Source organism: Microcaecilia unicolor, chromosome 11, assembly GCF_901765095.1.
Source record: "Microcaecilia unicolor chromosome 11, aMicUni1.1, whole genome shotgun sequence".
In the NCBI taxonomy this organism is placed as follows: Eukaryota; Metazoa; Chordata; class Amphibia; order Gymnophiona; family Siphonopidae; genus Microcaecilia; species Microcaecilia unicolor.
Window position 1 is genome coordinate 144,897,994 of NC_044041.1, and position 14,615 is coordinate 144,912,608.

Genomic DNA, 14,615 nt, shown 5'->3' on the forward strand with positions numbered 1-14,615 from the left:
CAGCTCAAGAAGACATCTTAACATGTCATGGGTTCTGTTCCACCATATAGGACAGTCATTTACAATTGCTTTACCATGCTTAGGGTTCCTTTTACAGAGAGGCAGTAAGCCCAACACAGGCTTACCGCTCGCTATTCCAGGACTACCACTAGCCCAACACGTTCGCTCGCAGTAGTTCCGGGTCGAGCGCTCACCGTTTCCGAGAGGAAAATAAACCCGGAAATGGTTAGCGCAGCGATAACCCGGCAGTAATCAGGCATCACCGCACACTGCCCGGCTACTTCCGGGTTACCAAGGAAGCCCTTACCGCCACCTCAGTGGGTGGTGGTAAGTGTTCCCCACCGCATGGCCATGTGGTAAGAGTGTTCTTACGGCATGGCCATTTTGTTTTTGGGCTTTTTACCCGCTATGGTAAAAAGGGCCCTAGTGTGTGGGGCCACTCCCACAGGGCCTTTTCCCCACAGCTTCCTAAAAGGACCCCTTATTTTGTCGTCTATAGCCACAGAACCTTTTTCTGAAGTTATCTTGTGCACCTTTATGAAGATATCAACATTGCTGTTTCAATATAGATTCTTAATAATTAACTGAATCGAATGTTACGAAGAATGTCGATTTTGAATCATAAAAAAAAAACCAGCAAAAAAAAGCAGAAGATACCCCCAGTACACCAACAAGGCCATAAAACAACAAAAAAGGGGGTAGATCAATGAAATTGCAACACAGTGATGTTTATTGGCAACAAATCAACTCAAACAATACATAAAAATGACTCAATGCATGGTAGCATGTGAGCCCTTACCACCTCCTAGATAAGTGGCCCAACAAAGACTCCTCCTTCTTTCTCTGTCCTTAGCCCTATATGCTGTCTGTGTCTGTATGCAAGTGAAATGGTGCCTGTGAATAGTGATGTGTTGTCTGTGTCTGTGCTGCTGCACTGTGTGTGAGTCTTGGTGTTGGGAGTGGGTGTTACACGCCTCCAGAGGTGCAGCCTGCTTGCGCAGGGTATGGGCATTCGAGGATGCGGCGGCCATCTTGGATGTGGGCAGTGGTGTGCTGGTAAATTTTTAACAACAGGCTCTCTCCCCGGTCCACCACGGCGCCCCCCCCCCCCCCCCACCACTGCGCCCCCCTGTCCACCTCTGCGCCCCCCCCCCCCGTCCACCTCTGCGCCCCCCAAAAATTGCAGAGCTGGCTATAGCCGGGGGGGGGGGGGGGGCAATGTATTACTTTCGCCAGGAAAAAACTATTAAATTATCCCAGGTTCCAATCTAATTCATGTTTAATGTGGGATAAAATGCCATAAATAAGTAAATAAATATAAACTTTTAATGTTGAGCACCTGATTCTCAAAGTGAACATATTCCAAACACTGTCTATAATGAAAATAAAATGAGTTTTTTTTCTACCTTTGTTGTCTGATGACTGATTTTCTGATCATGCTGGCCCAGTATCCGATTCTGCTGCTATCTGTCCTCTTAACTCCGTTTCCAGGGCTTCCTTTCCATTTATTTCTTTCCTCCTTTCTTCTTCATTTCTGGTCCTCAGCTTCTGCCTATTTTCTCCATCCATGTGCAGTTTTTCTCCTCTCTTCCTTTTCCCTCTTCTCATCTCCTTCCTCACTCTTCCCTCCCCTCCATCCATGTCCAGCATTTCTTCTCTCTCCCTTCCCTCTCCTCCACCCATGTCCAGCAACCCTCCTCTCCCCTGCCTTCCATCCACCCACCCATGTCCAGCAACCCTCCTCTCCCCTGCCCTCCATCCACCCACCCATGTCCAGCAGCCCTGCTCTCCCCTGCCCTCCATCCACCCACACATGCCCAGCAACCCTCCTCTCCCCTCCATCCATCCACCCATGTCCAGCAGCCCTGCTCTCCCCTCCATCCATCCACCCACGTCCAACAACCCTCCTCTCCCCTCCATCCACCCACCCATGTCCAGCAACCCTCCTCTCCCCTCCATCCATCCACCCACCCATGTCCAGCAACCCTCCTCTCCCCTCCATCCACCCACCCACCCATGTCCAGCAACCCTCCTCTCCCCTCCATCCATCCACCCATGTCCAGCAGCCCTGCCCTCCATCCACCCACCCATGTCCAGCAACCCTCCTGTCCCCTCCATCCACCCACCCATGTCCAGCAGCCCTGCTCTCTCCCCTGCCCTCCATCCACCCATGTCCAGCAACCCTCCTCTCCCCTCCATCCATCCAGACTTATACAGTCTGTGCCGGGGCTGGTGGGTGGGAGGCGGGGATAGTACTGGGCGGACTTATACGGTCTGTGCCCTGAAAAAGACAGGTACAAATCAAGGTAAGGTATACACAAAAACTAGCACATATGAGTTTATCTTGTTGGGCAGACTGGGATGGACCGTGCAGGTCTTTTTCTGCCGTCATCTACTATGTTACCCACCCATGTCCAGCAACCCTCCTCTCCCCCTGCCATCCCCTCCATGATCCACCCATGGCTAGCAACCCTCGTCTCCCCCCTGCCCTCCTCCCCTCCATCTGCCTTCTTCCCCCCGCTCCCCCGGTCGTCCGTATGCCCTCTGCAGCTCTGCGAGTCCCGATAGCCGTTTCCTTCTTACGACGCACCCCTACCTTTAAAAATGTTATTTTCCCTCGAGGCACACCGGCGTTGAAGGCTTGAAGCGAAGGCAGCAGGCTCAGCTTGGTTCCAGGACTTCCCTTCGCATCACAATTCTGCCCTCGCGCAAACAGGAAATACGTCAGGCGAGGGCGGAGCCATGATGCGAAGGGAAGGCCTGGAACCAAGCTGAGCCTGCTGCCTTCGCTTCAAGCCTTCAACGCCGGCGCACCTTGAGGGAAAATAAAATTTTTAAAGGTAGGGGTGCGGAAGGAAACGGCTATTGGGGACTCGCAGAGCTGCAGACGGACGACCGGGGGAGCAGAGGCGAGCCGGCTTGCAGGGGCCAACAACCGGCTCGCAAGATGCCAATACATTTAACAACCGGCTCTTGCGAGCCGGTGCGAGCCGGCTCCAGCACACCACTGGATGTGGGTATCTCCAGGATAGGGTGGCCATCTTGGAGATGGGTATCTCAGGTTGTGGCAGCCATCTTGGAGTTGGGCAGCTTCAGGAAGGAAGCCCATATTTGGGCGTAGAGCATCTCCTCTGATGGGGGCTGCCATCTTGGAACAGCTGCACATATTTGAGCCTAATTCCTATACTATTTAAAGCCCTGCCACCAGTCCTTCCATGCTTCAGCTTCTATTGTTGTAGAGGTCGCAGTCCTCGTCTGTGTTCTACTGCCGGTTATCTTATGATCCTGTGTTTTGACCCTTGGATTGTTTCCTGACTGCTGTGTTGCTGCCTGCCCAGACTTTGGACTGACTCCTGACTACTCTGCTGTGTTGCTGCCTCCCTGGTCCCTGGACTGTGTCAGCTTCCCCGCCTGTCTGGTTGGTGGCCGTACACCCCGCTGGTTCCAGAAGTCCTGGTGGCCTGCACCTGGGGGCTCAACTCCCAGGGAACAGCGGTCGCTTCCCAGGTGAAGCTAGGGGTTGTCTGGCTGCCTGACCGAGTGCGGTGCTGCTCCATCTTCGCCGTGCTCAGCCGGGGCACAAGGGCTCACTTCCCCAGACGTAACAGTGGAGGAGTTGTTGGCCATGAGCTGCCAGAATGTGTGGGCTGTGGAGACCATACTGCACGAGGCATACTGAGAGGCAAGGAGGGCCCTTCCCCCCCCCCCCCAGGTTAACATTGGGCCCCTCTAAAAATTCAGTTCTAGCTACACCACTGAATTAGCAGAAACAGGCTGAGATGAGGGTGATCTGGGAAATTACAGACCAGTAAGCCTGACTTCAGTGTAGGGGAAAATAGTGGAAGCTATTATAAAGAATAAAATTAAGGAACACATAGACAAACATGGGACAGAGTCAGCAAAGGTTCAGCCAAGGGAAGTCTTGCCTCACCAATTTGCTTCACTTCTTTGAAGGCATAAATAAACGTGTGGATAAAGGTGAGCCAGTTGATGTTGTGTATCTGGATTTTCAGAAAGCTTTTGTCATAGTTCCTCATGAGATACTCTTGAGAAAATTCAAGTCATGGGAGGCAAGGTTCTGTTGTGGTTATTGGACAGAAAAGGGTTAAATGGCCATTTTTCTCAATGGAGGACAGGTGAATAGTGGAGTGCCACAGGGTTTTGTACTGGGACCGGTGCTATTTAACTTATTTATTAATTATCTGGAAAACAGAATGACAAGTGACGTAATTAAATTTGCAGATGACACAAAACTATTCAAAGTTGTCAAAATACATGCGGATTGTGAAAAAAATTGCAAGGAGACCTTGGTAAACTGGAAGCCTGGGCATCCAAATGGCAGATGAAATTTAATGTAGATAAATGCAGAGTGATACACATTGGAAAGAATAATCCAAATCCCTTAAGATTTTCTCCCGCTGCTGACTCTGGTCTCTTCATTTGCCATGATTTCCCGTTACTGCTCTCCCTGCAGGGTGGCGTCACTCACCATGCTTCTTCCAAGAAGATTGTACCCTGATTTCTGCTGGAGTGTTTTGTATACCCTTTCTTCTCATTGTGCTTGTCTCTCCTCAGATTTTCTCCCGCTGCTGACTCTGGTCTCCTCACTTGCTGTGATTTCCTGTTACCTCTCTCCTTTCAAGGTGACATCACCAGCCATTTACTATTTAAATTGCATTGCCTCTAGGCACACAACCAAGGAGCAGGTCACGCTCCTTGGGGCGTCTCCTTGGGGCCTCCCGGACTGCCTCTTTATCTCAGTCTACTTGCAATTTCTATACTCCTGTCTGTCTCTCTGATGATGGCCTCAGACTCATCTCTTGAAACGATATCAGAGCCTATTCCCGTTTTGTCACGGCCTCGGCCTGATCGTGTCTTTCATCCTCGTCCAACCTATGTCATTTTCACCCCACATACATAATAGAGCATCTTAACGCAAGGTCAATGCATCATAAGGGCCCCCTTATTTCCGACCTTTTCTCCTATTACTCCTTGGACCTTCTCTGCATTACTGAAACCTGGCTTAGGCCGGGTGATACCACCTTTTTACTTGAATCTTGTCCCTCTGGTATATGCTCCTGTCATGTCCCCTGAGCTACGAGACACTGAGGAGGTGTAGCTTGCCTCTACTCCTCTACACTTCGCATCCTACCCTGTACCATCAAGACCCTTGAAACTGCCAAAGTTGTTGTTCACATTTTCTCTGGAACTTCCTCTTTTCATTTAGCAATCATGTACCATCAGCCACTGTTATCTGTCTGTGCCCTTGACGAACTTTCGCTTTTGTCTCAGAATGTGCTTCCTTATTGCTTTTGGGTGACTACATAAGCATCGCCATGCTGGGACAGACCAAGGGTCCATTGAGCCCAGCACCCTGTCACCAACAGCGGCCAAAAGAACAAGCAATTTGTCCCGCCCATCCCAGAAATACTGTATTCTGTCGTCCATTCAATAACATTCTATGGCTTTTTCCTCCAGGAAGCCGTCCAACCCTTTTTTGAAGTCCGCTAAGTTAACCGCCTTAACCACCTTTTCCTGCAGCATTGCTGCTCACCTTACCCAATATTTCCTTCCACACTCACTCCTCTGGCAATACCCTTAACTTGGTATTTACCTGCCCCTCTCTTTCTCTTCTTCCAGCTTCCATGCTTGCTTTCCCCATTCCCTGGCCTGACCACTTCCTTCTTACTTTTTCTCTCAAGGTTTCTATACCTCTACCCGCACTTCCTGATCCTTGCACTCTTGTTGCTCAATGACAGATACAGCTCTTCATCTCCTCTCTACTGATCTCAACCAGCTCTCCCCCCACCCCAATACTCTTTCTCTTCCTGCTCAGATTACGTCCTTTGATTCATCGTTATGACACATTCATACCCATCTCCTCGCGTCTACGCTCTCCTTGGTTTTCCCACAAACGTCTTCGTCAACAACACGTCCGTCATGCCGAATGTCTCTGGCGGAAACGTCGCACAGTTGAACTTCAAGACAACTTTAGTGGTGTTTTCCAACTATTTCACACTGATCTTTTTAAAGCTAAACACGCATTCTTCACTCAATGCCTTTCTACCTCAGTTAATCACCCACAAGCTGCTTTCATTATTCTTCAGAAATTATCACCCACTCACACTGCCACCCCTACCTATGATCTCTCTTTGCTTCCCCCCTAAACTCTCGCTGATTTCTGGCAATCGAAGATTTCTTCTCTCCGCCAGTCTCTTCCATCCCCACCTCCTAATTCATCATCATTGTTTACTGACTCTTCCATATCTTCATGGATTGTTTCCCCTCCACCTTCTTCATTACTATGTGCATCTTGATATTCTTTTAAACTCCCATCGCAAACTTCACTTCTTCAAATCCTGCAGACATTAAATCCCATTTCTTCTCAAGCAGACCCTTGGCCAGCTTGACTGTAAGTTCATTTTTTTCAAAAGCTGCTGCTTCATGTCCTTCCTTTCCTTTGTAATAGTCTGTCAAATGGTATTGTACCCTCAGTTTGGAAACATGCTCTTGTACATCTTTAAAGAAACCACATCTAGATCCCACATCTCCTGTTAGTTACTGGCCATATCCAATCTGCCATTCATTTCCAAAATATTTGAAAAAATGTTACTGTTACAACTTGACAAATTAATGCATTTCACTCCTACCAATCTGGTTTTCATTGGTCTCACAGCACTGAAACTCTTTTATTGGCCTTAAATGATTCTATTAAAGTCTCTCTTGATCAGTCTCTCTCTGTTAAAGTTGTTTCCTTAGACCTTTTCTCTGCTTTTGACATTGTGGATCACTCTCTTCTCTCTCTTCAATTTCTTGATATCCATAGAACTGGCCTCTCATGTTTCACTGACTATCTCTCTAACCACACATTTCAGATCGTTCATGAGAATTCTCATTCTCCGACTTATCTGCTGTGCACTGGGATACCTCAGGGCTCTATTCTAGCACCTACGTTGTTCAATCTGTTTCTCCCTCCTCTTTTCACTCTTATTCAAGAACAGGGTTGCACACCTTTCAACTACACGGATGACATTCAGATCCTCTACTGTATCTCTGACTCTCTTTCGGCCCCCACAGTTCTTAATTCATGTCTGTCTAAGTAAGGTCTCAACAGCTCTAAATGCAAAGCCATTACTTTTGCGTGGCCTCATTCTCCACTTCCATCCTGCCCTACGCTGGATGTTGCTCCTGTCCCTTTCCATGATACTATTAAGATTCTTGGTGTCACTTTTGACTCACAGTTGACATTCACAGCCCATATTGACTCAGTACTCCATTCTTCTTTTTTCGCTCTCCATTGTATCTGTCCTCTCCACCCTCTTCTGGAGCCTTCCCTTGTCCGTACATTACTTCTTTAGTCATATCTCAAATTGATTACTGCAACTCCCTGTTTGCCGGTCTCCCGTGCTCTTCTCTTAAATGTCTTCAACTTGTCCAATCTACATCTGTTAAGTTACTTCACTCTGCACAGCGGTTTGATCATGTCACCCCTCTTCTTCATGCTGAACACTGGCTTTCAGTCTCTGCTCACATTAAATGTAAGCTTTTCTGTCGCACCTTTAAATCTCATCTTTCCTCAGCCCCTGCTTATCTCTCCTCTATGTTCCTTCTCGTGCTCTTCGTTCAGCCTCCGGCAATCTACTTACCATACCTTCCTTAACTTCCTTTCACCTTTCCATATCTTGTGAGACCAGTTTCAGTTTCCTGGAACCTTCTGCCTGCAACTCCTTGCCATTATACATCCGCTCTGAAAACTCTTAGTCCAGATTTAAAGTTTTAATCAAAACACATCTGTTTCAAGAAAATTTTGGTGTTTCTACATAGATGATTATCCCCTCCTGTGTCTCTAGAAATTTTTTAATATTGTAAACAGCATAGTTGCCATGTGGACACCTTGCGGTATATCAAGTTTTGGAAATAAATAAATACATAAAAATAGTTACCTGATGCTACTAGGGTCCACCTTAGGAGTCTGCACTCAAGAAAAAGATCTAGATGTCATTGTAGACAATGCGCTGAAATCTTCTGTCCAGTGTGCAGTGGCGGCCATGAAAGCAAACAGGATTCTAGGAATTATTAGGAAAGGGATGCAGAATAATACTAAGATCATTATAACGTCTCTATATCGCATCATGGTGCGACCTCACCTTGAGTATTGCTTTCAGTTCTGGCTGTCGTATCTCAAAAAAGATATAGTGGAATTAGAAAAGGTTCAAAGAAGAGCGACCAAAATGATAAAGGGGATGGAACTCCTCTCATATGAGGAAAGCAAAAAAGGTTAGGGCTCTTCAGCTTGGAAAAGAGATGGCTGAGGATGGGGGTGGGGGGAATATGATTGAGGTCTCTAAAATCCTGAGTGGTGTAGAATGGATAGAAATGAATTGATTTTTCACTCTTTTAAAAAGTACTTTTAAAACAAATAGGAGGAATAGTTAAGCTCTGGAACTCGCTGCCAGAGGATGTGGTAACAGCAATTATCGTATCTGGGTTTTAAAAAGGTTTGGACAAGTTCCTGGAGGAAAAGTCCATAGTCTGTTATTGAGATAGACATGGGGGAACCCATTGCTTTCCCTAGGATTGGTAGTATGGAATGTTGCTACTAATTGGGTTTCTGCCAGTTACTTGTGACCTGGATTGGCAACTGTTGGAAGCAGGATACTGGGCTAGATGGACCAAGTATGACAATTCCTATGTTCTTATGTTTTCATTCCTATTGGTGACTAATTTTCTCTCTTCTTGCTTGTAGTATTAGATTGTTCCAAGAATGAATTAGAGGAACTGCTTCGAGAAGCAAGCCAGGAAATGGGGCAGGACATGCTGTGACACTTTAGGTAAGAGGGGTACCAGGAAAATGGGCAGGACATGCTATGATGCTCTGTGTAAGAGGAATCCTGATATTGAAAAGGAGGAGAGAAAGATATGGAAGGTCATTGGTGGCAGGGGAGGAATCATGGCCATGGTAGGGAGAAATGATGTCTATGACAGCAGTTGAGGGAAGGAGAGTTTGTAAAGTGTAGTGGTGTATGTCAGTTTTAGTTATAATTCTGTAAGAGAATCCAAGGACACACCATAGTATTATAACAACCTAGTAAATGTATTTGTTTATATTTGATATCCTTCTTTTCTGCACTACATATTAACACCAGTTGGCCCATCCATCCAGATGGGATTCTTACTGGGGCTTTTTTTTATAATATATAAATTCCCATATGCAAACTAATACCACTCCTTTCTGTCTACTTCCCACGTAACACAAATGTAGTTGATCCTTCTTAGGTCAGTATTCAAAAGCACTTATCCAGATAGCAGCCCCTGCTGCAGCTGACCAGGATATTCAGAGGCACTATCCATATACTATGGAATTCTATATATGGCACACAGGGGTGTAGCCAGACCTCACCGGGAGGGGGGTCCAGAGCCCAAGGTGGGGGGGGGCACTGTTTAGCCGCCCGCCCTTCGAGCCGCCGCCGCCACCACATTGGATCCCCCTGCCGGCCTGCCGACAATCCCCTTGAACCCCCTCCCGCCACCAACCCTCCCCCGCCCCGCCGCCACATCAGATACCTTGTTTGCTGGCGGGGGTCCCCGAACCCTGCCAGCCGAAGAGAGTGTTCTTCAGCGCCGGAGTAGCGCCTTCGTTCAACTTAGTTCCTGGTGTGATCAGCTGTTTCTGACGCCTTACGTTCTGCACAGGGCTACATGCATGGTGCAGGACTTAAGGTGTCAGAAACAGCTGATCACACCAGGGAACTTAGTTGAACGAAGGCGCTACTCCGGCGCTGAAAAAGACTCTCTTCGGCTGGCGGGGTTCGGGGACCCCCACCAGCAAACAAGGTATCTGATGTGGCGGGAGGGGGGGGTTCTAGGGGATCGTCAGAAGGGGGCCAGGGCCTAATCTACGGGGGCCCAGGCCCCCTCAGGTCTCACGTAGCTACGCCACTGATGGCGCCTAATGTTATGTGCTATTTCCATGTCGATTTTGTGGCACAGAAAAGCATTATAATGGAAGCAAGGTGCTGAAATGGACCAAAAACAGCAAATCCACATGGAACTACACTTGCATGCCCAGTTATAGAATAGCACCTAAGTGTTTCTGCGCAGATCTGAAAAGGGGACTTAACAATGCGAGGGACATGGGTGGGTCAGGGGCATGCCCTTAAAATGTGCTTATTATTATAGAATTAGGGGATCCACGCCTAATTTTCATGCCAGAATTTACACCTGATTTCAGTTGGTATAAATCTTTGGGTGCAGATTCCAGCACTATGCACTATTCTGTAAAGGGCACCCATCCATAGATGCCCTTTATAGACTACCATTTAGTGCCAGTTTTTTTGTGCCCATAGTGCCTCGGAATATACTTACAGAGTCAGGGTGGTCCCAGAATCGGTATTGGCATTAAGGGAGGGAATGCAAACTGTCCTGGGCCCCTATGCCTCAGGGAGCTCCAAATCTTCCCACAGTTGAAGAACTTGCAGCCTGCCAGCAGTCTTCAGGCCCACTCCCAAATTTCTGCCTTGGACCTCTAGCCTTGCCCAGAACTGATCTGGATAACTTAGGACAGCAAAAGTTCTGTCCTGCGTTATCTGGATAATGGACAGAATATCACTGCTATCCAGTAAGTTCCAACACTGACCGTGTTATTCAGCCCCAGCTACTATCCAGATAGTGGAACTGAATATCCGGATGTATGCTGTGGCTAAATATTTACCTATTTGAAAGTATTTATATTGGAAAGATGTAAACGTGGTTATTTTTGAAGCATCCCCACATGTAAATGTCAGCATTTAAATATCTGGAGAGAAGGAGAAGCAAGGTATTGCAGAGTACCAGAGTAAGAGTCTTAAATTTAAGTCTGACTCTTACAGGTAACCAATGCTGGGACATTTAAGAGGAGAAAATATGATCAAAGTGACTTGCACACATCAGAAGTTTTGCTGAAGTTGATTTTATAAGTTGCAGATGAGAGGAGACTGTTGTATAAAACAGTGGTTCCCAAACCTGGTTCTGGAGATATCCCAGCCAGTCAGGTTTTCAAGATATCCGCAATGACTACTAATGAGAGATTTGCATGTAGTGGAGGCAGTGCGTGCAAATATCTCTCATAAATATTGATTGCGGATATCCTGAAAACCTGACTGGCTGGGTTGCTTCCAGGACCAGATTTAGGAACCACTGGTATAAAGAGTTACAGTAGCCAAGTTTGGAGATGACTAGAGTGAGAAGCTTAAACTGATTAAAGAAAAAGCAAGATCTAACCGAGTAGATCCTACGTTAAGCATAAAATTTCACAGCAGCATCTATTTGAGGTTTAAGATAGTTTGGAATCTAAGATCGCCCTCAGTGGTACAGATAGAGTCATGGAAGGGAAGTGATGTACCTACAATTGAAGGACATAAAAGAAGAAAAGAGCATGGACCTGGAAAGCAAATACACTTGAGAGTATAAGAAAGATGTGGTTTCTCAACCAGTTTCCTGCAGACTGAAGACAGAACAGATGGGGGAAAATATCAGATACAGAAGGATCTACATAAAATCTGAATGTCATCGGAGTAAATGTAAGGGCTACTGCTGATAGACTGAATAAACAGGGGGAAAGGGCAAGGAGAAGTTAGAGAGTAGAGGCAAATAAGGAGTCTTGAAGGGCTCTCCATGAAATGAAGCAACAAATAGAGTGGGATTGTCTAGAAGAAACCTGAACGGAGCAATAACTTAGGTAAGAAGTAAACCAGTTCAGGAAAGAGGCACAGAGGCCTAGATTGTGCAGCCACTGGACAGATAAAGAGTCAGTGGAGGAGTAGCTTAATGGTTAGGGCAGTGGCCTGAGAACCAGGGGAACTGAGTTTGATTCCCACCGCAGCTCCTGCAAATCACTTAACCCTCCATTACCCCAAGTACAAAATAAGTACTTGTATATAATATGTAAGCCACTTTGATTATAATCACAGAAAGGGAAATGGGACTGCATATACCGCCTTTCTGTGGTATTTTGCAACTACATTCAAAGCGGTTTACATATATACAGGTACTTATTTTATAGCCTGGGGCAATGGAGGGTTAAGTGACTTGCCCACAGTCACAAGGAGCTGCAGTGGGAATCGAACCCAGTTCCCCAGGATCAAAGTCCGCTACACTAACCACTAAGCTACTCCTCCAGGTAAAAGTGATTCTCTGCTGTGTAGGAGTACATAAGTATTGCCATACTGGGAAAGACCAAAGGCCCATCAAGCCCAGCATCCTGTTTCCATCAGTGGCCAATCCAGATCACAAATACCTGGCAAGGTCCCAAAAAAGTACAAAATATTTTATACTGCTTATCCCAGAAATAGTGGATTTTCCCCAAGTCCATTTAATAACGGTCTATGGACTTTTCCATTAGGAAGCCGTCCAAACCTTTTTTAAACTCCGCTAAGCTAACCGCCTTTACCACATTCTCTGGCAACAAATTTCAGAGTTTAATTACACGTTGAGTGAAGAAACATTTTCTCCAATTCGTTTTAAATTTACTACATTGTAGCTTCATCGCATGCCCCCTAGACCTAGTATTTTTGGAAAGCGTGAACAGACGCTTCACATCTACCCGTTCAACTCCACTCATTATTTTATAGACCTCTATCATATCTCCCCTCAGCCGCCTTTTCTCCAAGTTGAAGAGCCCTAGCCGCTTTAGCCTTTCCTCATATGGAAGTCGTCCCATCCCCTTTATCATTTTCGTCACCCTTCTCTGCACCTTTTCTAATTCCACTATATCTTTTTTGAGATACGGCGACCAGAATTGAACACAATATTCGAGGTGTGGTCGAACCATGGAGCGATCCTCATTTTTGTTTTCCATTCCTTTCCTAATAATACCTAACATTCTATTTGCTTTCTTAGCTACAGCAGCACACTGCGCAGAAGATTTCAACGTATCATCAACGACGACAACTAAATCCCTATCTTGGTCCGTGACTCCTAACATGGAACCTTGCATGACGTAGCTATAATTTGGGTTCCTCTTTCCCACATGCAACACTTTGCACTTCCTCACGTTAATCTTCATCAGCCAGTTATACGCCCAGTCTCCCAGTCTCGTAAGGTCCTCTTGTAAGTTTTCACAGTCCTCGTGCGATTTAACGACTTTGAATAACTTTGTGTCATCAGCAAATTTAATTACCTCACTAGTTACTCCCATCTCTAGGTCATTTATAAATATGTTAAAAAGCAGCGGTCCCAGCACAGACCCCTGGAGAACCCCACTAACTACCCTTCTCCATTGAGAATAATGACCATTTAACCCTACTCTCTGTTTTCTATCTTTTAACCAGTTGTTTTTTTTTTTGTTTTTTTTTTATTTATAGGATTTTATAATACATAATATTCAATCTTGAATAGTAATACACCATATATGCAAATCTTCATCATGAATTAAATGGGGAAAAAAAAAAGAAATATATGAAAATAAATTCAGAAATATCGACCACAAAATCAAAGTAATCTGATCCAAGAAATAAGAAAAAAAAAAAAAAAAAATATATATATATATATATATATATATATATATATATAATTCTAACCCCAATAGCTAGATTTATCCTCATACCTAATAAACCAAAGACTGCGCCAAGCTCTGGCGGTTTACTCCAAGTTGCTATACAGTGTTACATTCAGGTCTAAACTTTCACATTTATACCCTCTCTAATTTTTAGAAAGTCCTCCAATTGTTTGGGTTCAAAAAACTGATAATGTTTTGCTTGCAGTAATATCCTACAAACACAAGGAAATTTCAACAAAAAATTTGCTCCAAGGGCTAAAACTCTTGGACGCAATACAAGAAATGATTTACGTCTTTTTTGGGTTTCCCTAGACAAGTCTGGGAAAGCCCTTTGAACCCAGAAATAAAGAATTCAAGTGTCTCAAAGACAACCTGAGTACTGCATCTCTATCTAACTCCAATGTTACCAACAACGTGGTTCTCTGAGTAACCACTTCTAATGATGATTCCAGGAATGCCGTCAAGTTCATTGAATCTTGAGGGTTCAAATTTTCTGGTGATTTACCTGTAAATTGAAGATAATATGCTCTTGTAATAGGTGGCAATGATGTGTCGGGCATCCCCAAAATCTCCACCAAATATTTCTTAACCATTTGTACAGGAGAAATTAAAGGTGATTTTGGAAAATTTATAATACGCAGGTTAAGTCTCTTGGACTGATTTTCCAAATATTCCATGCTTCTAGAAGCAAAGTTTCTTTCTTTAATCAACGATTGTTCCACCAGTTCCACTTTCTCAAGCTTAACAGAAAGATTTTTTACTTCAGCAGCATGAACATCATTAATTTGCAATTGTTTTAGTGCAGTCTCAGCCAAAACCTTAATAGTTTCAGAATTTTTTTAAATCACTGATTGCAAAGTTGAGAGAGTCATGGAGTTCAGATCCCAAAGTGACTCTAAATTCACTACAGCAGGTTTTCCAAAATTCCTTTCAAAAACCGGGATGGGTGCTTTAATCGCTTGTTCCAGGATACTCACAGCTGAGGAAGCCACAACAGGAGCTGTACTTTTCTCTGGTAAATTCAAGCGTTCAGCTGTTGAACCGGCTGCAGCCCTCCCTGTACGCTCCCGATACCTCCAAG

General features: G+C 45.4%; 1 protein-coding gene across 1 annotated transcript in view; it reads left to right on the forward strand.

The window, feature by feature from the left end:
- Positions 1-14,615, forward strand: part of PPP1R37 (protein phosphatase 1 regulatory subunit 37) — a 1,040,147-nt gene that overhangs the window by 955,131 nt on the left and 70,401 nt on the right. The window contains 1 exon segment of the mRNA XM_030217605.1: positions 8,747-8,831. Within this exon segment, the coding sequence (XP_030073465.1) occupies positions 8,747-8,823 (77 nt within the window). The 3' untranslated portion in view covers positions 8,824-8,831.